Consider the following 21,960-nt stretch of genomic DNA (forward strand, 5'->3'; position numbering starts at 1 on the left):
ATCCAAAGCATAAAATGTACTCTTCCAATAAAGGTAATTGTTCAATTCAGACTAACAAAATTGGTCTTAAGCTTTTTAAAAATACGTAACTCAACACTAATAGAATGTATTCTCCAGTTATAAATCTAAAACTTTTACTAACGTAATTCCAAACCCTCTCACAATTTCCTTTGAAGTTTAGCTTTTATATACCAGCAGACAACACACCCAATTCCATTAGTTTTAAGTCTTCCTTAACCAGACACATTTAGGTTTACAAGTAAGGAAGTTAGTACTACTCAAACATATGCATTTCATAATAATGGTTCTCATGTATTTACATATTCAAATCCACTTATTGTGGTTTAGCTTTAAAAACAGGCAAATTGATTTAATAAAAACCAATTCAAACTTGGCATTTAGGAAAAGCGATTTGTTTACCTCTGTTGGTTTGTAGCAGTCTACGAGAGCTTCCTAGAATAAAATACACAGAAATTTTATTTTAAAATTCAGCATCGTTTTCAAAGTGAAATCAAAAATCACTTCATCTTTATAGTATTATTCTGAACATGGTAATTCAAGATTCCATACTGACAGTCTAGAATCACACTTCATTTTAGCATCCGTTGACCTTCTGAAGATACAAAAAGTTGTACCCTGTATTTGCAGGAATGTCTTGCACTCTTCAGAACGCACACACGGGGGAGAGACTGCACACGTACACACACGCCACACACACTTGTCCTTTGGGCTGCCAACTTGCTTAATAATAAGCTGGATACACTTAAGTTGAGACAGCCTGTGAGAGATGGTGACAATCACACTGGACGTGGAGACCGAGGTCCTGGCTGTGATTCAGCCACAAAGCAGCTTGTCACACCTCTGCACACTTCAGTGTCCTCACCCGGGAACCAAAGGGGATGACCTGACAGCAGCTAAAGCGCCTTTCAAGTTCAACCTTTTAAGAAAAATTTTTTAAGTGGTTACGTTTTCTATAGAGCTGGTGCCTGCTTTATTTTTTTTGGTAACTTTCATAACTAGGATGCTACCACCTCTCAACTAAATTTACCAACAGGAAATAATCATTAAACTGAGCTTGTTCACCACTCAAGGACACTAGTAATTATTAATACATTAAAATGTGCCCTTTAATTGCCTGTAACGATCATTTGCCATCGGTGATAACCGATGGCCGTTAACAGTAATTATCAATGAACATTAAGAAAAGTGGTAGGTCAAAGGTTAATTAGTTTTAGAAACTCCCAAATGCAGATTTTAAAATGATAGATTTGACCTCCTGTGGGAATGGAAATAAATATTTTATTGCTCTGGACAAAGGAAACACAGAACATCACAACATCCATCATACTGGAATGTTGTCAGGTGAGCATACTCCAATAAAAGATATTTTATTAAAATCTTTAAAAATAAAAATATTATATTTTATTAAAAAGAATTATGTTGTAAACAATCTTAACTAGAAATTAATTTCATGAATGATTTAATCCACAATTGCAAGACCAGAATCCTGGGCTTAGATACGCCGGTTCTGGCTCAGCCCCTCTCTTTCTCATACAACGGACCTTTGGAGGCAGAACCATCTCTCTGTCCCAAGAGGACGATGCTGGAGAAACTCATGTTCGTAAGGCACTTTGAGAACTGACCATAGTCAAGAACTGCTTTATCATTAGACACGCAGTTTGGGAGGTGGAAAACTCAGCAGCCCATTGCCTTCTCTCTGCAAACTGTCGTTGCCTGAGTGCTGGGGCCAATACTGCCCTAGGGCAGAACCAGTGCAAGCCATGCTCTGGGGACACAGGTGGGTCCAAGTATCCGTGACCAAAGGGTTTAGATTCTGAACGCTGCTTACCTGTAACTTTAAAGCTCTCTCTTCTTCGCTGTCTGCATCAAGAAGATCATCAATGTCAATTTCCACATCTGGCATTTCTTCTTCCTGGGGAGCAAATGTGAAGACATTCTGTTTAGTGAGATACTGCATTGTACTGAACCGCTTTGGCTGAGTTAAATAAATGACCAGACCATCAATTAAGGGGCGTCGACAATTAAGGGGGGTAAAGAAGAGACAAGGAGGAAGAGGAGGGAAAGGAGGAGAAGGAAGGGGGAGCAGGAGACAGAAAGGGGGAAGCAGGAGAAAAAGGAAGAAGAGGCAGGAAGGGGAAGGAGGAGAGGAGGAGGGAACAGGAAGGGAAGGAGGAGACAGAACAAAGAAGACTTCAGAGGCACAGAGCAGTAGAAAGTCATGCTATTTCCAAAGTGACAATTTTCTACTTTCTGCAGAAAACTGCACTTAAGAGTATATAATGGGGCTTGGCTGATTGTAGGACGAGTAGTGAGAGTGGCAGTCTCCTACTCAATCTCCCCACTTCCCTTGGCGACTATCTGATCTTTATTTGGGGGTTTGTATCTCCCTCCCTGGCTCTGGGTCTGGGAAAACCTGATTCCACCACGGGTTTCTGGGGCTGCGCTCTTGGGTCATCGTCGCCCCAGTCCCGGTTCCGGACTCAAATGAGACCAGTGGGGGTTCTGGGAAAAGATGCCCTTTCAGCAGAAGTGTCCCTGCTGGAGAGCAGGCTGAGGAAGCTCGTAACCCGGAAATTGCTGGCAGCCATCACGCAACCACAGTGGGAGGGTCTGACTCCCGGTGGGCAGGGTGGGGAGAAAGAAGAAAAGAGGGCTCTGGATAACGTTGCTGAGCCACCAGATAGAATCACTTCTGTAGCCCACCTACACCCAAGTAAAGCCCTATTATTGTGAGTCAGGTTTAATACTCCTGCAGCCAAAGACATCCAGTCCATAACGGAGGGCAAGAGAGTCCAGCTGCAGTGTGGAAACAGACCTCACTAATTTGGAATCCGCACCTCCAACCCACAGGAGGTCTTTGCAACCTCTCATTTCGTCTGTTACCTGATCTTCCCCACACCTGAGAACACTGAGATGAAATCGCATTTAGGCCAGTGCTGTCATCTTGCATTTCCCCTTCCCATAGGGAGCCACCTGCACACCAACGCGTCCCAGCCCCAGGGCTGGCCGAGGAGTGTCTGCAGAAGTTCGGCAGAAGCCTGTGTGGGGGACACCTGTGCATTCACCTGGGCTTAGCCGCCGTGTGCCAGTGGCATCACCTGGTCTGCAGGGGCGAGGACGACTTCCTGAGTACTTCTTTTCTTGTAAATGCATCTCCTAAGGAATCACACTCCATAATTTTTTTTCCCTACTCCAACACAAATGTGAGGACCCAAGCATTCTGAGGAAATTGAGGAATCTGATATGTTACTGTGAAGTTACAAGAAATATATATATATATATATATATATATATATATATATATATATATATATATATATATATATATATATATATATATTGGTCTCTGCCCCCGGTTCCTGACATAGAGCTCTTAAAACTGTTGTAAATAGGGGTTCTGATTCTTGTTTCTTTATCATTTTAAGATATGCAATCCATTGAAAAGCTCAGATAAAGTAAAGGAGAAACTGAACCTAAAGCAAAGGGGCAAGTCTAACATCTTAGTCTTATTAAGATTAAAGTCTCTTTTAGAAATGTTAATAATATTACTAACAAAGAATGAAAAAAAAAGCATAACTCCTTAGAAAATTCGAATGACCTCAGAACTGGGAAAGAATGCTTCCTGCTGGAGAACAGTGACAGGAATAAAATTAAAACACAATCACAATCCTGGCTTCCCAGGACATCAGAAAAGCAGTATGCGGTGGAAGTACGTATCTGCCTATGCGAATACCTGACGGTGCCTGCTGGGTCCTGGAGAGTCAGTCTACGTGAGGCAATGAACACACACCACTGCCCTCCGCTTAGAGATGGCTGGGCTGCTGTGGTTCCCTCCTCCACTTTCAGAGCTGCTGTTTCAAAAGAGATGCCACTTTTAAGTGCTCCCAGGGGCAGAGCAGGGAGGTGGGTAGAGATGTGGCCTCCATCGGGGAGGAGGATGCTGGAGGATTCGGAGGATGCTGGGAGAGACCACACTGGGTGTGCATGCTGCTTGCCTGCGTGGGTACCAGCCTCCCTGGCCACGGCATCCCTTCTGCACTGGCATTCTCTGCCCCCAGCACTGCCTGTGCCTGACTTCCTATTTTTGCGTATATTTGAAATCATGGCTGAAAGGAAGACCATAGGGGTGGTGGGGGAGGCTGGCAGGAGAGGAAGGGAGTCATTTAAGGATCCACAGATAGCGGTACAGCTCTCGAAGGTCTGTCAGACTTTCCACAGTGAAAGGACTGATGGGAACTGAAACACCAATAAGAAACACTAGGTTGCAGAACCACTGGCAGCCTGTGAACGCAGACTGCCGCTGGGAAGCCGCAGTGTGGATAAATCACACATGCACGACCGGCCCTCCCCAGGCCAAAAAATGCTGAAGCCACGGCCATTCAGCCTCTGGAGCAGAGCCAGGCACACGCTGTGTGTGCGTTCTAGCAAATGTGGCTCAAGATTAATTCAGCTTTGTCCATAGCCTGGTGTGGCTGTAATAAACACCATGTGAAACCAGAATACTCGGAGCCAGTTTCAGCTGACTTTACTCAAGAAAAGCCAAGCAAAAGCGAGAAACCCACAAGTTACAGTCTATGTAAAGGTTTATACACCCTCCCCCTAAAATTTCCCCACAACTTCCCCCAAACAGTCATTCGGGTTCAGCATTTACACACACTGGTTGGATACACAGTATGTATTTATGTCACCGTTTAATGAAATCAAGCAGAGGAGGGCAGGCTACAGAAATGGCTCGAGGAATCACAGGCCAGGTGGGCTCCGGGTCTGATTTCTTGAAGGAAGTGAAAGAATAAGTAAATAACGCCCTCGTCAGAACAGCACAGCAACGGGCCTCCCTGCAAACAGCGCTTGGCTTTGAAGCCCTGCCAGACTCGGTCAAACGGGCTTTTACTTGCACCGCCGTGTACAGGCACACCCACACGGGAGCGTCTGCAATTAGGTGTCCTGCCATCACGACTGCCCTGGGCTCCCCACCAGGCACGCTGACCGCATCTGACCCCCAACTGTTGAGATCTGGGCTGTCCCATGCGGCAACCACAAGTGGGATGTAAGTTTAAGCTCGCTAAGATGACATACAATTAAGACTTCAGTTCCTCGGTTGCCCTAGCCACAGTCCAGGGCTCAGCGCCACATGTGGCAAGCAGCTGGTGTCCCGGACAGACAGACGCAGGGCCTTTCTTTCCCATTGGACAGGATGGCCTGAGAGTCCACTCACCCTCTGGGCCCAGACATGGGGAAGCAAGTCCCCTCCCCTCTCAGAGGAACTTGACAGGAGTCAAGAAAACCCCCAGCATCGCAAGGTCACAGCCATGTCCCAAGGGCATGTGGCTGGGGCACCCTGGGCTTGGCTTTCTAAGTGGGACAGCTGATGCAAGCTAAGTATTCACCAGCTGAGTAATTATAGCAATCGTTAGGCATCAGCATTTCCTATCAACCTACGAGCTCCTCGTCACCCTCACCTACTTTTATCAGAGCCCAGGAGGGGTTCAGGCTCAGCGTGGGCGCTCGGAGCGTGGAACACGGGTGAGTTCTGAAGGCTGGTGATGCCGAAACCATAGCCCGGGTGAGGACACAGAGATGGGCCCTGGAGGTGCTCATGGGAGAGTCCTGGGAAGAAAAGGCTGCTCTAGTGCCCGGCATAGAATCCTGCCTGCATTCGGTATTTCACACTTAATGAGCATGGGAATTTTCCATATTTGATGGAGGCTCTCTTTAGTTCTATCTTCTGTATAAAGCGGTATCACTGAATAACCCTGGAGAGAGATCAATCCCCTGACAAGGGAGTGACTCCACACACACCTCGCTCTGGTTAACAGAATTTAGTTGTGTTTGGGGATTTCCTCACATTAAAAATAGATCTGTCAACAGGGGCTCTGGCGACAAGATGAGAAACAATCTCTTCAGGGCGCCTGGGGTAAACCACAAGCTAACCCACATTGAGTCAGAGGCCCTTGATCATGTCTGTGTATCTTTCTGGTCGTACATCTGCCGAGGATCCACCATCTGGGAAGCCCCATGTGTCAACGCTGTGAGGCCCTGTCCTGGAGGGGCAGTCAAAGCATGGAAACAAAATAAAACACAATGGCATCAAAAGACAGAGACAAACCCAAAGTGCTTTATAATTAAAGAGAGGGAGAACTTCCACCTGGGTCAGGCAGGGAGGGTCTCACAGAGGAGAAGGATGTAAGCCGGCCTTGTTGAACGGCAGGATTTGGACAAGTTTAGAGGGGGAGAGAGCACCCAAAAGAGGCAGACTGGTACACAGGAGGCAAAAATAGAAGGTGTGTTCTAAATACAGGGTGTAGAAAAGCCCATGGTCTGGGAGTCAGAGAGCTCTGGGCTGCAAATATTAATATCTATGAAAGCCAGACAGATAACAGCGATGAGAGCCAAGGCAGGCTGGAGGGCTATAAGGAGGAGTGGGGAGTGTGGCAAACAAGACAAAGGCAGCAAAGAAAACTCCACTCCTGACTATTCAGGAACAGTTTAGGAAGATGTGCCCAGTGCTGTTAGATCTGCCAAGTTTGCAGGAAAGTTGAAAATACAGATTTTTAACATTAAAATATCCTGTTTTTTTAAAGTTGGTTTACAATTCATTAAAATATTGTGAAAGACAAATGAAATCCATCAGCCTTCATACTGCCAACTTCTCCTCTGCCTGCAGAGTCTGTAGCCACCGAGGGCTCCAGAGCAAGGGTGGGAAATGCTGGGAGCGTGGGCTCAGCAGAAGGGCCCCAGGCAAAAGGGAGAAAAGGCAGAGGCCGCTGTGCTCATCCCGGTGGGAGGTAACAGGGCTTGGATGCAAGTTGATGCAAGTTGGCAAGAATGGAAAGATTTTAAACAGTAATAAATAGGAAGGGAAAGAGATGGAATTTGGAGATGAACCGGATGCTGGAGGAGGGGGAAGGGAAAGGTGAGATCCAAGTTTTGTGCCCTGGAGGTTTGGGAGATACATGCAGTAACAGAGAGCACACGTGGGACCTTGAAGACACTTCACAAAACAACAGGCAGTCCAGCTCCAGCACCCCCAGCCCTAAGCAGAAGGGGGACCCCCAGGCTGCCCCCACAAGGGGACCCACAGCAGTGCTGAGGGCCAGGGGCCCAGCTCCACGCAGGCAGAACCTCAGACGTGAGCCTGAGATGGCCTCGGCTCACCACGGGCTCAGGAAGCAGTGATGCCACCGTGTATGGTGTTTCCACAACACAGACGGCCTGCGGTAACCCCACACAAACACCACACACACACCACACACATCACACAGACATGCACACACACTCACACACACTCCTAACTAGCCAGAAAATGTACACCACCAACCCTGTCAAGTGTGGTGTTAGCCGTTAAAAAAAAACACAAATGCTCGCCTCTCAGGGAAGGGGGCAGGAACGCTGAAGCTAACACAGCTTGAAAGTGGATTATGGTTTTCAAGCTCCACAACACACAGCTCTAGGGCTCCCTGAATGTGACAGTGGCTCCCAATTCTCTGGAATGTGGGACATGAAGGACCCTGGGATTAGAGCACTAATGGCCACCGTCGCAGCCAGGGGAGAAACGTGGGGCCGCAGGAGCCGGGTTGGGCACTGGCCATCCTGACGGCCCACACCCCCTAGGGCTCCCCTCTCTGTCCACCTCCAGGGAACACTGCACTGCAGACAGCTACAAAGAACGCACGCCACACTCACTCCCAGGCATTAGGGGACTATTATCATTTTTTCTATGAAAATATTTGCATTTCATGTTTTCATCTTAATGACAATCCAAAAACTTTTCTGTAAGCAAGCATATTTAGTCTAGGAATTGTCCAGGTGGCCATCCTATAACCGAGTCAGCCCTGCGTTTATCATCAAGCAGAATGATGTTCTTTGTCATGGGCTAATGAGAAAAAGGCCAAAGGGCAGACTTAGGACGTAAATGACTTATTACCCGAAGTGAAACCAGATGCCATCGCTCAGAGGACTCTTGTGTTGCCCCACACTGTACCTAATTCCTCTCATGGAAAGAATGACACCAGCCATCACAGTCATTGTGAGACAGGAAGGGCACAGGGCACAGCCATTCAAAGAATGATACAGCAATTAACATCAAAATGGTGGAAGATTCAACCCCCAGTAGGCCTTGGGGCTCAAGATAGTGGGAGATTTCGCTTCTAGCAGAACTTGAGCTTCATTATATGCCTACTGTAATTTATCAGCATGGTGAATAACATGCCCACAGGCACCATGACAGCCCCAAGGCTAGCCACAAAAGGCCAAAGAGTGGGAAATGGCCAACTTCCTGGGAATCCCTGCCCCTTCCCCAGGGTAATTAGACTTGTCCTTCCACTTATTAGCATATGAAGCCGCTGAGCCCATAAAAACTAGCAACACCAGGCCGCAGCCCTCTCCTCTGTCCCCCTTTGGAGACGGCCTGCACTATGGAGGGTGTACTTAATTTTACTCTAATCTGAGCACCCAACCTGCACACCTCGTGGCCTTTCTCTTGCCTTTCCATGTATCTTTCTAAATATATCTACCTTCACTCAACTGTGGCTCGCTCTTGAATTCTTTCCTGTGTGGAGCCAAGGACCCACATTGGATGGGGCACGTCCCAGGGGCTCAACCGAATCCTGGGACACGGCACTCCTCACACCCCGCATCCATTTGTCCTGTATCAATTTCACAATGTGCATCTGAGTTCCATCACTTGGGTACTTTATGTTTAATTTGCAATTTTTATTTTCTAATTGGAAGAACCATAAGCATAGGGAGCTTACAAGTGGTTTTAAGTGGTACATATTTAAATATCATATTAAGCCTTTAAAAAAGCCCTGGAAACTGCAAGAAAAATTTTCTACTTAACAAGGAGCCCAGCCAACCCTACGCACATCACCATGGAATGTCAGAACAATGGGGAGGAAGGGGAGATCCGGGAAGCTTTCAGAAGGATAGAGAATCAGTGCCGACAGGCATCCCAGCAGCAGCGCCGTGAGCTGGGAGCCAAGGAAGCTATGATGCCAGAATCCTGCAGGGAAATGACTTCCAGCCTGGACACCTACATTCCCCCAGACCATCAACTAAGGGTTAGGAAAAAAACATAGATATTTTAAGACACATCAGGTCTTATGTCTTAATAGGTTTACCTCCCATTTTGGGAGGAAGTGCTCCAGAGAAACAAAGAAATAAACTAGGAAAGTCAACTGTAGCTGGGGACCATGAAGGCCAGGGAGGAGGCTATAGCTCAGTGGTAGAGTCCATGCGTAGCATGCGTGATGTCCTGGGTTCAATCCCCAGTCCCTCCATTAATAAATAAACAAATAAATAAATAAAATGACCTCCCCCCACCACCAAAAATAACAACAACAACAATAATAATAATGTTTGAAAAGGACTGTAAAAGGCCAAAGGACAGATACTAAAATCAAGACTAAGGCAGGAGGGGTAACTGGGAGGCCAGGAAGTGAAGGACAAAGCAGATGGAGGCTTAAGGAGCTGGGAAGTTAAGTGAAAGGGGAGGAGATGAGCCCATTTTTAACAGGCCCGAGGTCCGGTGCCTTACTGGCACACCTGCAGGGCCATTGAGAGGGGCTGGGGAAGGATAGGCCTTACGTGGAGCTAAAATAGGGTAAACAAATGTAGGTCATTCCAGCTTCAACACAGGCACACGGTACAATCCACGTTACCAGCATGTCCCTAACGCACACTTGTTTTAAAAGTTAAATAACCTTCAAAGGCTGAAGCTTGCTTAGAGCCAAACAGCAAAATCTCCTAAACTCCTACTTTAAAAAAATGAAGATAGCCTGACCATTCCTGATCCTCTGATAAAGTGAAGGAATATTTTCAATAATATCCAGAGAGGTTACTGTCCTTGCCACCTGGGAGAGCAGGTCTGGACCCCTCTTTACCCCGCATCCCCTACTGCTACGGTTCACGTCTGGAGCGCTCAGCACGGACAAACGATGGCTGCAGCAGAGCCCAGAAAAGCCACAGGGCACACCCTGTCCCTAGCACTCCACCCAGACACCCCTCTTTCCTCTCGCTCAAGAAAACACACTGTCATACGAGTGAGCAAAATTGACAGTATTTTATAAATATCCAGGATATGTTTTAGTATTCTTTTAATTTTTACTGAAATATAGTTGATTTCAATGTTGTGTTAGTTTCAGGTGCACAGCAAAGTGATTCAGTTATGCATTTACATATGCATCATGTTTTAATTTTTTGGTAGTTCACTAGCTTTCTTTGGTACGTTCACTATCATCATTGAACAAATGACTGTGACACCCTCGCGTCACAGCTGCCCAGTTAAGAACTGTTGCCCTAACAATCAACAGCACAAAGCAAATGCCAGCTCAGAGATACAAAGATCCACACTACTGGTCTCATGAGAGTCTTCTGGAGCTAGGCACATCTTCACTGGGGTCTAAGCACCCCAGGCAAATCCATGTGACAGCTCTTTACTGAGGACCTGCTATCTTCCAGAGACTTTTGAGATGCCAAGCATAAAGAATGAACAACAACAACAACAAAAAAGAATGGACAACTGACAAAAATACTTGCTTTCATGAAGATTAAACTCTGATGAGGAAGACAGACAATAAACACCTAAGTACGATACATTGTGCAGCAAATCGTGATGAATAGTTTCAAGAGACAACAGGCAGAGGAGAGGGACAGGGAAAAACAGGATGGCTGGAATTTCCAACAGGGTGGTCAGGGTAACGAGAGAAGTATCTGAAAACAGCCCTGAGGAAGGTGGGGGAGGAAGCCATGTTGACATCTGAGGGAAGAGGGCCGAGGGGGAGGGCAGCAGGTGTCCAGGCGAGCCTGAGAAGCCAGGTTCTCAGGTCACTACAGTGGGCTTGGGGCCGAGCCCCTGCAAAGGCTCAAGCTTGGACTCCGAGTGAGAGGGAAGCCCCTGGGGGTTCAAGCAGAGGCGTGGTGTGATCTGACTTTCCTTCTACAAAGCCTCACCCTGGCTGCTTTGTGAATGTCTTCACAAAGCCTGTGGGAGGCGAGGCCCTAAGCAGGACCACTTAGGAGGCCGCAGAATAACCTGGTAAGAAATAACAATGGCTTAGACTGGGGCAGCAGCAGCACAAAATATACTGTTCTTAGTTGGGTCACCACTAATCCAAAGCTCAGACAGCAAACTGGTATCTGTGCAGCTGCACCGGAGCATTTTGCCAGGTGCCAGTACCAAGGGCACCTTATCGGGCAGGAGCCCATGGTGCGATGGCAGCGGTCAGCCGCCAGCGACAGGGACATGGTGGTGAAAGATGGTACTTGGGTACCCAGGCCGAGAGCTGGGGAGGCAACCGAGATGCTGAGATGCCTGGGAAAGCGGCAGGACAGCACGGAACCAGGTGAAGAGAGGCTTTCCCGAGGCTGAACTCCATCTCTCATCCTTGCCCTCCACGCAGGCTGCTCCCCGTTTCTGGGGCAGCATGGGGCAGGCCTCTCCACTCCCAAATCTCTGCCCTTCCTGTGAACCTGACATTTAGCAATCCATCTTAATAAATGAATATCTCTGGAGAGATCATCACAGCTCTCCAAGCAGTTTTTATAAAAGGACTCAGTGTCAGGGCAGAAATGGTGTTAGATGTCCCATCCTTGGTCTCGATGGCTTATCTTCCTTCTGTGATAAAGAGACCCCAGGGGGGATCTCAGTGAACAGGACCTGCATCATCTCACTCAGGCCCCAGGTAGCTGTGCTTCTCAGCACAAATGAGACCCCTCAGTCAGGGGACAGGGAGTGGCAGCCCTGTGCACGGAGTTTGGAGAGAGACAGGCGGGTTTAAACTGTCTCTGCTGCTTACCACTTGCATGAACTGGGGCACAGTAACTCACCCTCCTAACCCTTTCTTCCCATGCCTGTCAATGAGGACAACTACCTCGTTCTCAGGGCTGGACAAAAACTGGCCTGAAGGTGCCTGGCTGGGTAGGGCCAACTAGCAAGTGGTAACATGACCTCAGAAGGTGCTCAGTGGACTGGGCACTTTTGATCACTTGACTCCTCTCAAACAAAATAAAGTTCAATGTAAATGTTTCTTCCAAGGATTCTTTCATTCCTGATGCCTGAAAATGGCAAGTAATGACCTAACACATTACAAATTTGTTCAAAAGCACAAGGATTAAATAGAGAGAGGGAGAAAAAGTGTAAGCAAAACCCGCCAGAGGCACAGCTTTCTGGAAACAGTAACACTTGGTTCTGCACTTCCGCACAGGAACATTAGAGATGCATGGCTGGTCGTTAACAATCCCAAAGTGACAAGAAAACTGGAAGGTTGTTCCTCATAAAGTGTTTGAAAGTAAGCGATGGCTGAGACGGATCACAAGGACAGCAGGGACAACCTGCATCACAAGGAACACCACATGTTAAGCTCCCAAGTGGGTACTGAGGGAGCTGGTGGACACAAACGTTAGGATATAAAACAGAAAGACAGGAGGGACCAGGCAACTCAGCAGTGATCTCAAGTTGGCCCTGGACTGCAGGCAATGAGTAAGGGGGAAGAATAAAGGAGTGTTCCGAAGGAAAGGACTGGTGTCGCCCAAGAAGAGCATGAGGCAACAGCCATGCAGCCTGTCTCTAGGAAGTCACACCTGGCTACGCCCCGTTTCCCATCTGCTTAGTCATCTAGCCAGGGCTGTCTTCTAATAGAAGACGGTGCACACCCACTTTTGCAGTAAAACTGCGTAGGGACCAAGCAGAATTCTTCAGGCTGGAGACCCTCAATTTACTCCCAGGGTGTTGCAAAAGCACAATAATGCAAAGCCTGGTACAGCCCAACTCTTCAAGAGAAGGGGGCCCCCCTCATGCTACCAACACTTTCACTGAATCATTCTGGTGGGTCTATGAAGTCACTGTGGTGTAAGATTTCCTGAACACAGACCACAAAATCCAGTCATTGTCCACCTCCTACCTTGCGAAGGCTTCTAAATCAGCTATGGCCAAATGTGTTCAGGATTTACAGGGGCACAGAAGAGCAAGACTGAGAAGCTGATGTGGAAATGCCACTTGAAGAGACACCAGGCACCAAAAAGAAACTGTGGCTCCCGTATGGAGACCTCCAGGTGCAGCCCAGCAGGCACGGCGCAGATGGAATTTGAAAGACTGTTGGTGAAATGAGCTATCAAGTCGCAAAGACATGGAAGGATTTTACAGACATATGGTTAAGTGAAAGAAGCCTGTCTGAAAAGACTAATACTGTATGATTCCAACTATGTGACCTTCTGGAAAAGGCAAAACTGTGGAGACAGTGAAAAGATCAGTAGATGTCAAAGGCTCGCGGGAAATGAGGGACGACTGGGTGAAGCACAGGGCTTTTTTTTTAATTGAAGTTTAGCTGGTTTACAATGCTATGTTAATTTCTCGTGTATGCATAAAGATTCAGTTATACATATATACTCCTCTTTGTATTCTTTTTCATCATAGGCTTTTACAAAGTATTGAATATAGTTCCCTATGCTTTATAGTAGGACCTTGTTGTTCATCTATTCTACATACAGTAGTTAGTATCTCCCCAATTTATCCTTCTCCCCTCCCCAGTTCCCTCCTGGTAACTATAAGTTTGTTTTCTATGTCTGTGAGTCTGTTTCTGTTTCACAAATAATTCTATAGCTTAACTGTGCCCTGAACTTGTACGTTTGACCACCTCCCAAGTCTAAGCTAGATCATCTCTTGCCTAAGTTACTTCAGGATTCTCTTAATGGCTCCCACACATTCACTCTTATCCCCTCCTCCAATCAGTTTCCACTGTAGCCAGAGTAGCAATTTAAAGAACACAAATCTAGAAGGGGAGAGTATATATAGCTCAGTGGTAAAGTGCGTGCTTAGCATGCACAAGGTCCTGGGTTCAATCCCCCGTACCTCCATTAAAAAAGTAAATTAATAAACATAATTACCTACCCCCCCAAAAAAAAACAAAACATAAAATAAAACCAATCCCTTAAAAAAAAGAACACGGCCCCACTGGGTGGTTTCCCATCGTTCTCAGAACAAAAATTCTTAACACAGTCTACCAGAGCCTGGCCTCTCCAGCCTCACTCTGTGCATCTCTCCTCTGTGCACTTAGCACACAGGTAAAATTTACATTTGTTGGTGTCTCTCCCTAAACTGTAAGTCCATAGAACAGAGTTCCTTGCACAGGGCCAGGTAAGCCCTTGCTAATCACTTTTTGAGTTAGAGTGAACAGTTCCCCAAGTGGGTATTATTATCATCTCTATTTTATAGATGGAATGTCTGAGGGTCTTGACCCATGGGGCTGATAGCTTAGCTTCAAACCCGGACAACCTGGCCCCATGTGTGTGCTCTCCGCCTTTCAGGATGAGGCCCTGCTGGGGAGAAGCGCTCTCCCTGTGGTGTCAGTGACTTTTGGAGCAGTGAGGGAGAATGGCAGGGCCCTGGCAGTGAGTGGTGTGGGGATGGCAGCCAGGGAGTCCCCCAGGCACCCGACACATCAGAAGCAGCCGGGGCACCGGCGGCAATCTGGAACCCAGGAGGCAACTCTAAATTTCCATGGACCACACCCTTTGTGAGATGGACATGAATGGACTTGGCGTTTTCAGGCAAGTTGGGGAATGACTAACCATTTCTAGAGAACATGCTAACCCCCCAGCCGGAGGCCTGGGCCCCACCTGTTACAAACACAGTGGAGACGGAAGATTTAGATCCTGCTCTTCTCTGAGCCTGGTTCAGAGACGGCCACATCTGCCCCTGAGGGAACTGTCCAAGGGACAGAGCCGGGGGCTGGGCCCCACTACCCTCTGGTCCACGGTGAGGAAGGAGTGCTCCTTAGGCTTGAAGCTGGAACTGGACGGATTGCCTCAGGCTGCAGAGGATAACGTCTGGAGGCCTGGGTGGAGAAGTTCAAGGCTACAGAGAATAAAAGGCAACTGTGCCACAGAAGCAAGTAATTAGGACCCCGACACCTTGAGGGGTGACTGTAATAGATCACCAGTCTCCTGGGGCTAAAATCAGTTTAAGACCTAATGTTTGGAAACTTAACTGGTTTTTAATGGGTGCCCAGTAATTTGTTGCTGTTGTTCGCCTATAAAAGTACTCAATTTTTTAAATGTCAACTGGTTTCAACCATGGCACTGAAAATATGAAGTGTACTTGGAGAGAACTGTAAAGCGAGCGTAGGAGACTCAGTGTGGGGGGCGACCAAAGAAACCAAAGGCTAGGAAACACCAGGTGAGAAGGAAGAAGGAGGAATGGGCCAGAGATCCCTTCTCCAACTGTCCATTCCCTACTTGGAGAGACTTTCCAGAGCGCTGCTCCGCTAGCAGCTGGGAGTGATGTTCTGCAAGTCAGGACTCATAGACTGCCTGCCCCTGAAGCCCGCTGTGCAGATGCAGGTGCCTGGACACCCGTCAGAGTCACTGGGCCCTAACGTGCAGGGAGGAACTTGGGAGTCCCCACAGGTCACTGGAGCCCAGTGCATCCTGCATCCTGATGCAGTGACTTGCAAGCCAATTACAGCTTGCAAGTCACTGCATCAGGATGTTCTGCATTTCTTTTAAGATAGTGACAACAAAAAAGGGAAAGGGACTCCTTGTGCGTGGTCGCTGACTTCCACGCCCCTCTTAGAACCTTCTTTCTCTACGGGCTGCCTACCGAGGGCCGGGCACTGGGCTGGTGCTGAGGACTCAACAGTCAGTGAGACGGAAGACCCACACCAGCAGTTAGGGGTAAGACAAAGCATGCAGGGACATTGCAGAGGGAGGCAGGTGGCCGCCACACAAGGCACGCTGCTGCTTGGCCAGGGGGAGCAAAGCTCAGCTGAGTGAGAGAGAGCCAGCCGCTGCCCTGCCCTGTCCCTGTCCCCAGAGCAGGGGCCGGGGAGGTTCTCCCCAGGCCCAAGGCCTCCACCGCACGCCTTCGCTTCTCCTGGGACCCTCCGCAAACAGATGGCACTGCGGAGGTCACTTGAGTGTTTCACACCTCCTGTCAGGGCCTTTATTTTGAAAAATGAGTCCAAACAAATGGAAAAAAAAAACCATCTTCCACAGCTTTTGTAATTGTGCCGGTCTTAAACATGGGACGAGGCAAGACCAGTGAAAGTGCCCAGGAAAAAAGAAGTTCTGGCAGGGAGCCTGAGCCAGGCCACGGCCGCTCACCCGGAGCAGCCCTCCTCCCCCCGGGGGCGGAGCTCATCTGACAACAGTGCAGCCAGAACAGGGGCCTAACCCAGACCCTCCTCTGCCTTGACCGGGGCCGTCAGGGGACAGACGTCACAGGCAGATTGCCTCCGCGTTGGAAGGCGAGACCCACCAGCAGACACCCCATAGCAGCCTGGAAATCAGCACTTTCCCAACCTACAAAGCAGCCCTTTAACTCTTGGGCCATCTGCCCCCACCCCTTCCCTAATTTCACAAAGCCCAGGGCAGGGATGAACATCAAATTCAACTCAAGCACTGGGTGCCTTTTACATGGAGCCAGAGGTCTGCTGGAGTGCCTTCTGGAAGTGACCACCGGTGGCAAGAGGCCCATGGTGTAAACTCCTAGACCAACAACAGGAAGGAGAAAGTGGTCTTCACCTGAACTGAACCTGCAGCGGGTCCAGTGTGAATTCTCAGGCGGAGCTGAGGTCTGACCCTGGGCTCCTCTCCTGGCTTTCTCCCTCCCACAAAAATACTCTCCCAGCCTCCACTTGTCCGCGGCCAGAGGAAGGCAAGTGGGGCTGATAATCCTTGTAACCCACTGCAGTCCTTCAAGGACTGAAACCTGAGTCACTCTCCAGGTTACACATCTGGAAACTAAAGGGGTGAAGCAGGCAACAGCAGTTCAGGCCGTAGTCGGCGGCGAGTGGAGGGTTAGTTGGGTTTAGGTAGAGCCTCGGGGAGGGCAAGGGAGGGCAGGGGCGCCCAGGCCTTCCTGAGACCTGGAAATTCTCATCTGACTTCCACAAATGCTGTCAGCCCTGATTACGGTAGCGCTTCACCTCCACAGTAACGGCTTTGTAGCTCAGGCGCCAGGCAAGCAGCATCTAATTCCAGAAACTCCCAATTCTGTTATTCTGATTCAGTCCCAAAGAAAACTTCAACTAGGGAGGCAGGAGCTGTTACCCCTCCCACACATGTTACTTCTGCTCCTGGGGCAGACATGCATTTGAGATCACGATGGCGGCAGATGGACAGGGAGCAGGGGTGCCCATTTTAATTTTAGCAAAGGGATTGATTGAACTCAGATCTATTTTTCAAGGGGGAAAAAAGGTGACAAATAACAAAAGGGCATTTTTTTTACCCTTATTATGGTTTTATTCCCAGAAAGATATTGAAAGATCAAATCTTTTCCCAAAGCTTAATTTTGTCGTAAGCTGAGAACAATTTGAAGATGACATACTCAAAACCACCCCACAAATTTTTTTTTAAAAAGTCTTTAGAGCAGAAATCAGACACGAGAATCTGATGCCTTGTTCCTACTCTGCAATATTGACACAAACAAAAGAGGAAGAGAAGGCCCCACACCAAGTGGGCACGCCATAATTATCTGCTGAGTGACTGACTGGATGGTTTATTCTGAGTCCCAGTGGGTCTCTGCACTGGCAAGCTAACTCGGTTGCTATAACGGCAGGCAGGATTGAAGATTTATGATGGCGCAGCTGCCCCCAGTGACCATAAATCTTTGCCAGGCTCCAGGGAAAGGCTGTTTGAAGCAGCCCAGCTAGTGCTCGGCGGGCATGACAACAGCATACAGTGGTGATTCCCTTCTGGAAACCCTGTGGTTACTCCTGTTTAGAAAGGAGGGGGGAGTCCTACTCAGACTACAGCTCTCAGTGTCTATGACACTGGGCAGGGGAGTCCCACTCCTCCACTCACTGACACAGGTTCTCCTGTCCAGACAGTGACCAGGCCGAAGGGTCTCAGGCTTCTGCCCTCTGTATCCCGTGCACACCAGGAGACTGGGTGAGAACCACTCAGGCCAGCCACTCCCAGGACCCGACACTGCGCTAGCACCTGGAGTCTCCCATCCTCTGGCCGCCCACGTTCTGGGGTCATCAGCACATTAAATCTCATCATGGTCACTAGCACGTTAAAACGCATCAAGATGTGTATCTGCTGTCTCCACCAGCAAACTAGAAGTTCTGGGAGGGCGGAGGCTGTGCTTCCTTTGTTCTTATAGCTCCCATACATAGCGTGGCACCCAACCCACATACATGCACAGGAAAATTTTTTATTCAGTGAATAAATTGAAGCTCTCTCCCAAATAAAATGCTTAGGCCTAAACTTACTATTGAACACATTTTCCAGGATACTCAAGAATTAAAAACCCATATAATTGCACGGGGACTTCATTTCCTCTTGCAACTGACCCAGAATTGGCGATACAATAACCGTTATATAAAAGAGGCTATAAATAGTAACTGCTCTCGGTATGTAAGTAAAGATACTCCAAAGGGAAAGTGGGCACAAATTCCTTTCATAACTCTTGCGTTCATTGATCTGTTCAACCCAGACGGAGAGTCTCTTGGATCAATTGTTATATTTATGAACTGGCTCGATCTCACCTTTAAATTCCATGTCAATAATTATATTCAACGAGCATCAGTACTTAAACACGAGGATTTCCCCTTGACTCACTGAAATGTTAAAAAATAGTAAACATCAACCACCAAGCAGTTTAAAGAGCAAAACAGGGTCTTAAATTACGGAACAAATTATAAGAGCATCTTTTACATCTTGCAGTCGGCCAAGCCAGGCATTTTATCAGGTTAACAAATGCCAGAACTGTTTGCACTAAAGGTGAGATGAAGCAAGAGGAGCCAGCCTCCTACTAAGTAAAGGGGTTAGTAATTTCAGAGTGAGAAGAGGCCAATGTAGCTTAATAAAAAGTAAACTATTTTAAACATCATTTTAATGCAACATACAAAAAAGAAATCCTAGAATAATAAACTATTGCTTGGTAGACAACTGGAGAGTTCTTCATTTAATTAAGGGGAAAAGAACGGTTTATAATTGACATACAAATTGTGGTGGGACACTATTTGGTTTTCGTCACTAAGTTACACACACCACTTAAAAAACCTGTTGACTGTGTCCTTTTGTACACATGCTTTAAAAAGAAAACAAATACGGCTGTGCAGTACAAAGATAAACCTTGGCTCACGCTCAGAAGGGTCATGAATGGGCTGAGTAACCATTTCTTGGGATAAGAGAAAGGTAATCAAAATAGAAGAGGGATTTGAGGAAAAAAGAAACAGGAAAACCACGCAGACACCAGGCATTCAATAAATGTCTGCTGGAGAATTGGATGAGAGGCGGGGTAAGGAGGCTTAGGGCAGTGGGGTCAGGAGCCACATCATAGGAGGGACAGTTGAAGGGAACGGGGAATGAGCTGTTGCCAAGAACAGCTGTTCAAAATCAGAACAGCCTGCGTTGGAAGGCCATTCCAGATGTGAATGAGCCAGTAAAGGCTGATGGAGGTACTAACCCTCCTTCAGATTATAGTCTCCTTTAAAAAATATTGATTCTTGGGCCTTTTCCCTGAAGATGCTGATTAAGTAGGACTGGAGTGTCTTTAGACAGCCCTCCTGGGGGAGGGTATATCTCAGTGGAAGAGCACGTGCTTAGCATGCATGAGGTCCTGGGTTCAATCCCCAGTACCTCCATTTTTAAAAAAATTAAATAAAATAAAATTACTTAAAAAAAAAAAAAAAAGCTCCCTTAACGGCTCTGATAAACAGCAAGTTTGGGAAACACAGGCCTTGATAACCTCTAAGCTTTCACCTCTCCGTGAATCAAAGCCTGGCCCATACCTGTGGGCCAGTGAGAGCCTGTATTAGTGATTTTTACTTTGTAGTTAAATAAGAGCTTAAGAAAGGAGACAAGCAGAAAAGGGAACCAAGCACTCAGAATATTCCAGGCTCTTTGTCCTTCCAGCTAAAAGGCTGACCAGGTGTGGAATTGCACCCAGGGCATCCTGCAGCACCTCAAGTACAACACAAACCATCCAGGCCAGGGCTGAGAGACAAGTAAACAACTATACAGAATGGCTGGCATCCAAATCAAGTCCACAAAACGGATGAGAAAAGTCAAAAATTGACCAGCCCAAACCTACAGCCAATCAAATCTCAAACACTGAATTTCTATGCTTTTGGAGGACCCAAGGGAAGGCACTCAGTACCCCTCTAGGGAGACACTATTCTTTACAAACTGGAAACTCAGAAACAGACAAAACGCAATTGCATGCCAAGTGACTCACTATGCACACTGAGTCTGAAAGTTCCCACCTCCATGCTCGTGGGCCTCCACCCCTGCAATGCTCTTCCATCCTCAGCTACATCTCACTTCCCGCTTAAGACCACTTTGGTGCCTGAAACCATTTCCTTCTGGAACAGCTGGCAGGGTAAGGTCTCTGTCTTTTAAAGCCTCGCATCACTATGGCACTTAAATAATGATTCTAGAAGTAGGTGTTATGCACATGTCTTTTCTGTAATGCTACGGGGAGCACTCTGAGAGCATTATACGTGTCTGATTTATTTTTATGCCTTTCCCAATTCTAAGCAGTGTTCTTCGTGCATGGTTAAAATAAATAAACCTTTGGCAGATACGTTCATTCCACAGATATTTGTTGAGTGCCTACTATATGCAAGGCATTGTTCTCAGTACTGGGAATAGAGTAGGAAATGAAATAGACAAAATCCTTGCCCACCTGGAATTTAGATACACAGAAGAATGTTAAATGGAGATAAGTGTTAGGAGGAAAATTAGAGCAGGAAGGGAGACAGGAATGGGTTGAGGTATTGCAAGCCCCAAAGGTTTTGATCATGGAGGGTTCATCGTGAGTAAAGCTGTGAAGGAGGTGAGGGAGTGAACCATGCACTTGTCCAGGGGAAGAATGTTCCGAGCAGAAGAACAAAGCCCTGAAGAGGAAACACACACATGGGAACCGAGGAGGCCAGTGTCAGGGAGCTGAGTCAGGGAAGGGAAAAGAAGGGGACGATCAGAGCAGTCATGGGGTGGGCAGATCAGATCACGAAGGCCTCATAGGTCGGTCTAAAGACAAACACATAATTGGACTTACAGTAACAGGCTCACTCGAGCTTCTATGTTGAGAATAAAGGGGCAGGAGGCAAAGGAGGAAGAAAGGGGAGCAGGAAGAGCTCAAAGAATCTAGGCAAGAGAAGCAGGTGATACACATCACAGTGGGGAGGTCACACTCTGGGTAGACTCTGAAGGTAGAGCCAGTGGGACTTGCTGACCCACTGAATACGGGATGCAAGGATAGGATGTCTCCAAGATTTCCCACTTGAGTGGCTGTGAGGATGGGGCTGCCATGACTGAGATGAGCATGATGGGCCAGAAGAGCAGTTGAGGGAGGAAAGGGCTGACGATCAGAGCTTGGTTTTGGACACAATAAGATCGAGCCACCTTCTAGGCATCCAAGTGGAGCTGTCGGATATGTAAGAATGAAGTCTGGTGGAGGGTCCAGGCTAGAGATATAAATTGGGGATTCACAAGTACATAGATGACATTTTAAGCCTTAAGACTAAATAAGAACTCCAAGAGGTGGAATGTAGAAGAAGAGGTCTGAGGACTAATTCCTCAGGCCTCCGATGTATAGAACTTAGAAAGAACCAGCAAAGGGACTAGGAAGAGTGTGGTTCCTGGGAAGCCAGATGAAGAACATGCTTTAAGAAGGCGGGGCTGAGCAGCTGAGCCAGACCCTGCAAGTGAGATACGGACTGAGAATGGGCCATAGGACTGAGCACCATGGACATCACAGCTCCCCAGTGATCCCGACGCTCGGGTCGTGCTGGGGCGGAAACCCAGGATTAAACACAAGTAAAGCAGGCTCCTTTCTAGTGGACCTCACACTGCACACTGTTGACACTACATTAAATATCTGCTCCCAAAGGAATATTTCTCAACCCCAACATTAGCTGCACCTTCAAGCCACACTAGTATTTCAGAACAGACATTAGAGCCAAGTAGACTAGGGTTTGGGTCCCAGCTCTG

General features: G+C 47.6%; 1 protein-coding gene across 2 annotated transcripts in view; it reads right to left on the reverse strand.

The window, feature by feature from the left end:
* PPP1R14C (protein phosphatase 1 regulatory inhibitor subunit 14C) overlaps positions 1 to 21,960 on the reverse strand; it is a 79,511-nt gene that overhangs the window by 20,129 nt on the left and 37,422 nt on the right. For both annotated transcript variants that reach the window (XM_074368167.1, XM_010965705.3), the window contains exons 2-3: positions 1,850 to 1,933; positions 421 to 453 (exon numbers count right to left, since the gene is read on the reverse strand). In XM_074368167.1, coding sequence (XP_074224268.1) covers positions 421 to 453; positions 1,850 to 1,933 — 117 coding nt within the window. The remainder of the gene's footprint in view (positions 1 to 420; positions 454 to 1,849; positions 1,934 to 21,960) is intronic.

This window comes from Camelus bactrianus, chromosome 8 (genome assembly GCF_048773025.1).
Source record: "Camelus bactrianus isolate YW-2024 breed Bactrian camel chromosome 8, ASM4877302v1, whole genome shotgun sequence".
Lineage (NCBI taxonomy): Eukaryota > Metazoa > Chordata > Mammalia > Artiodactyla > Camelidae > Camelus > Camelus bactrianus.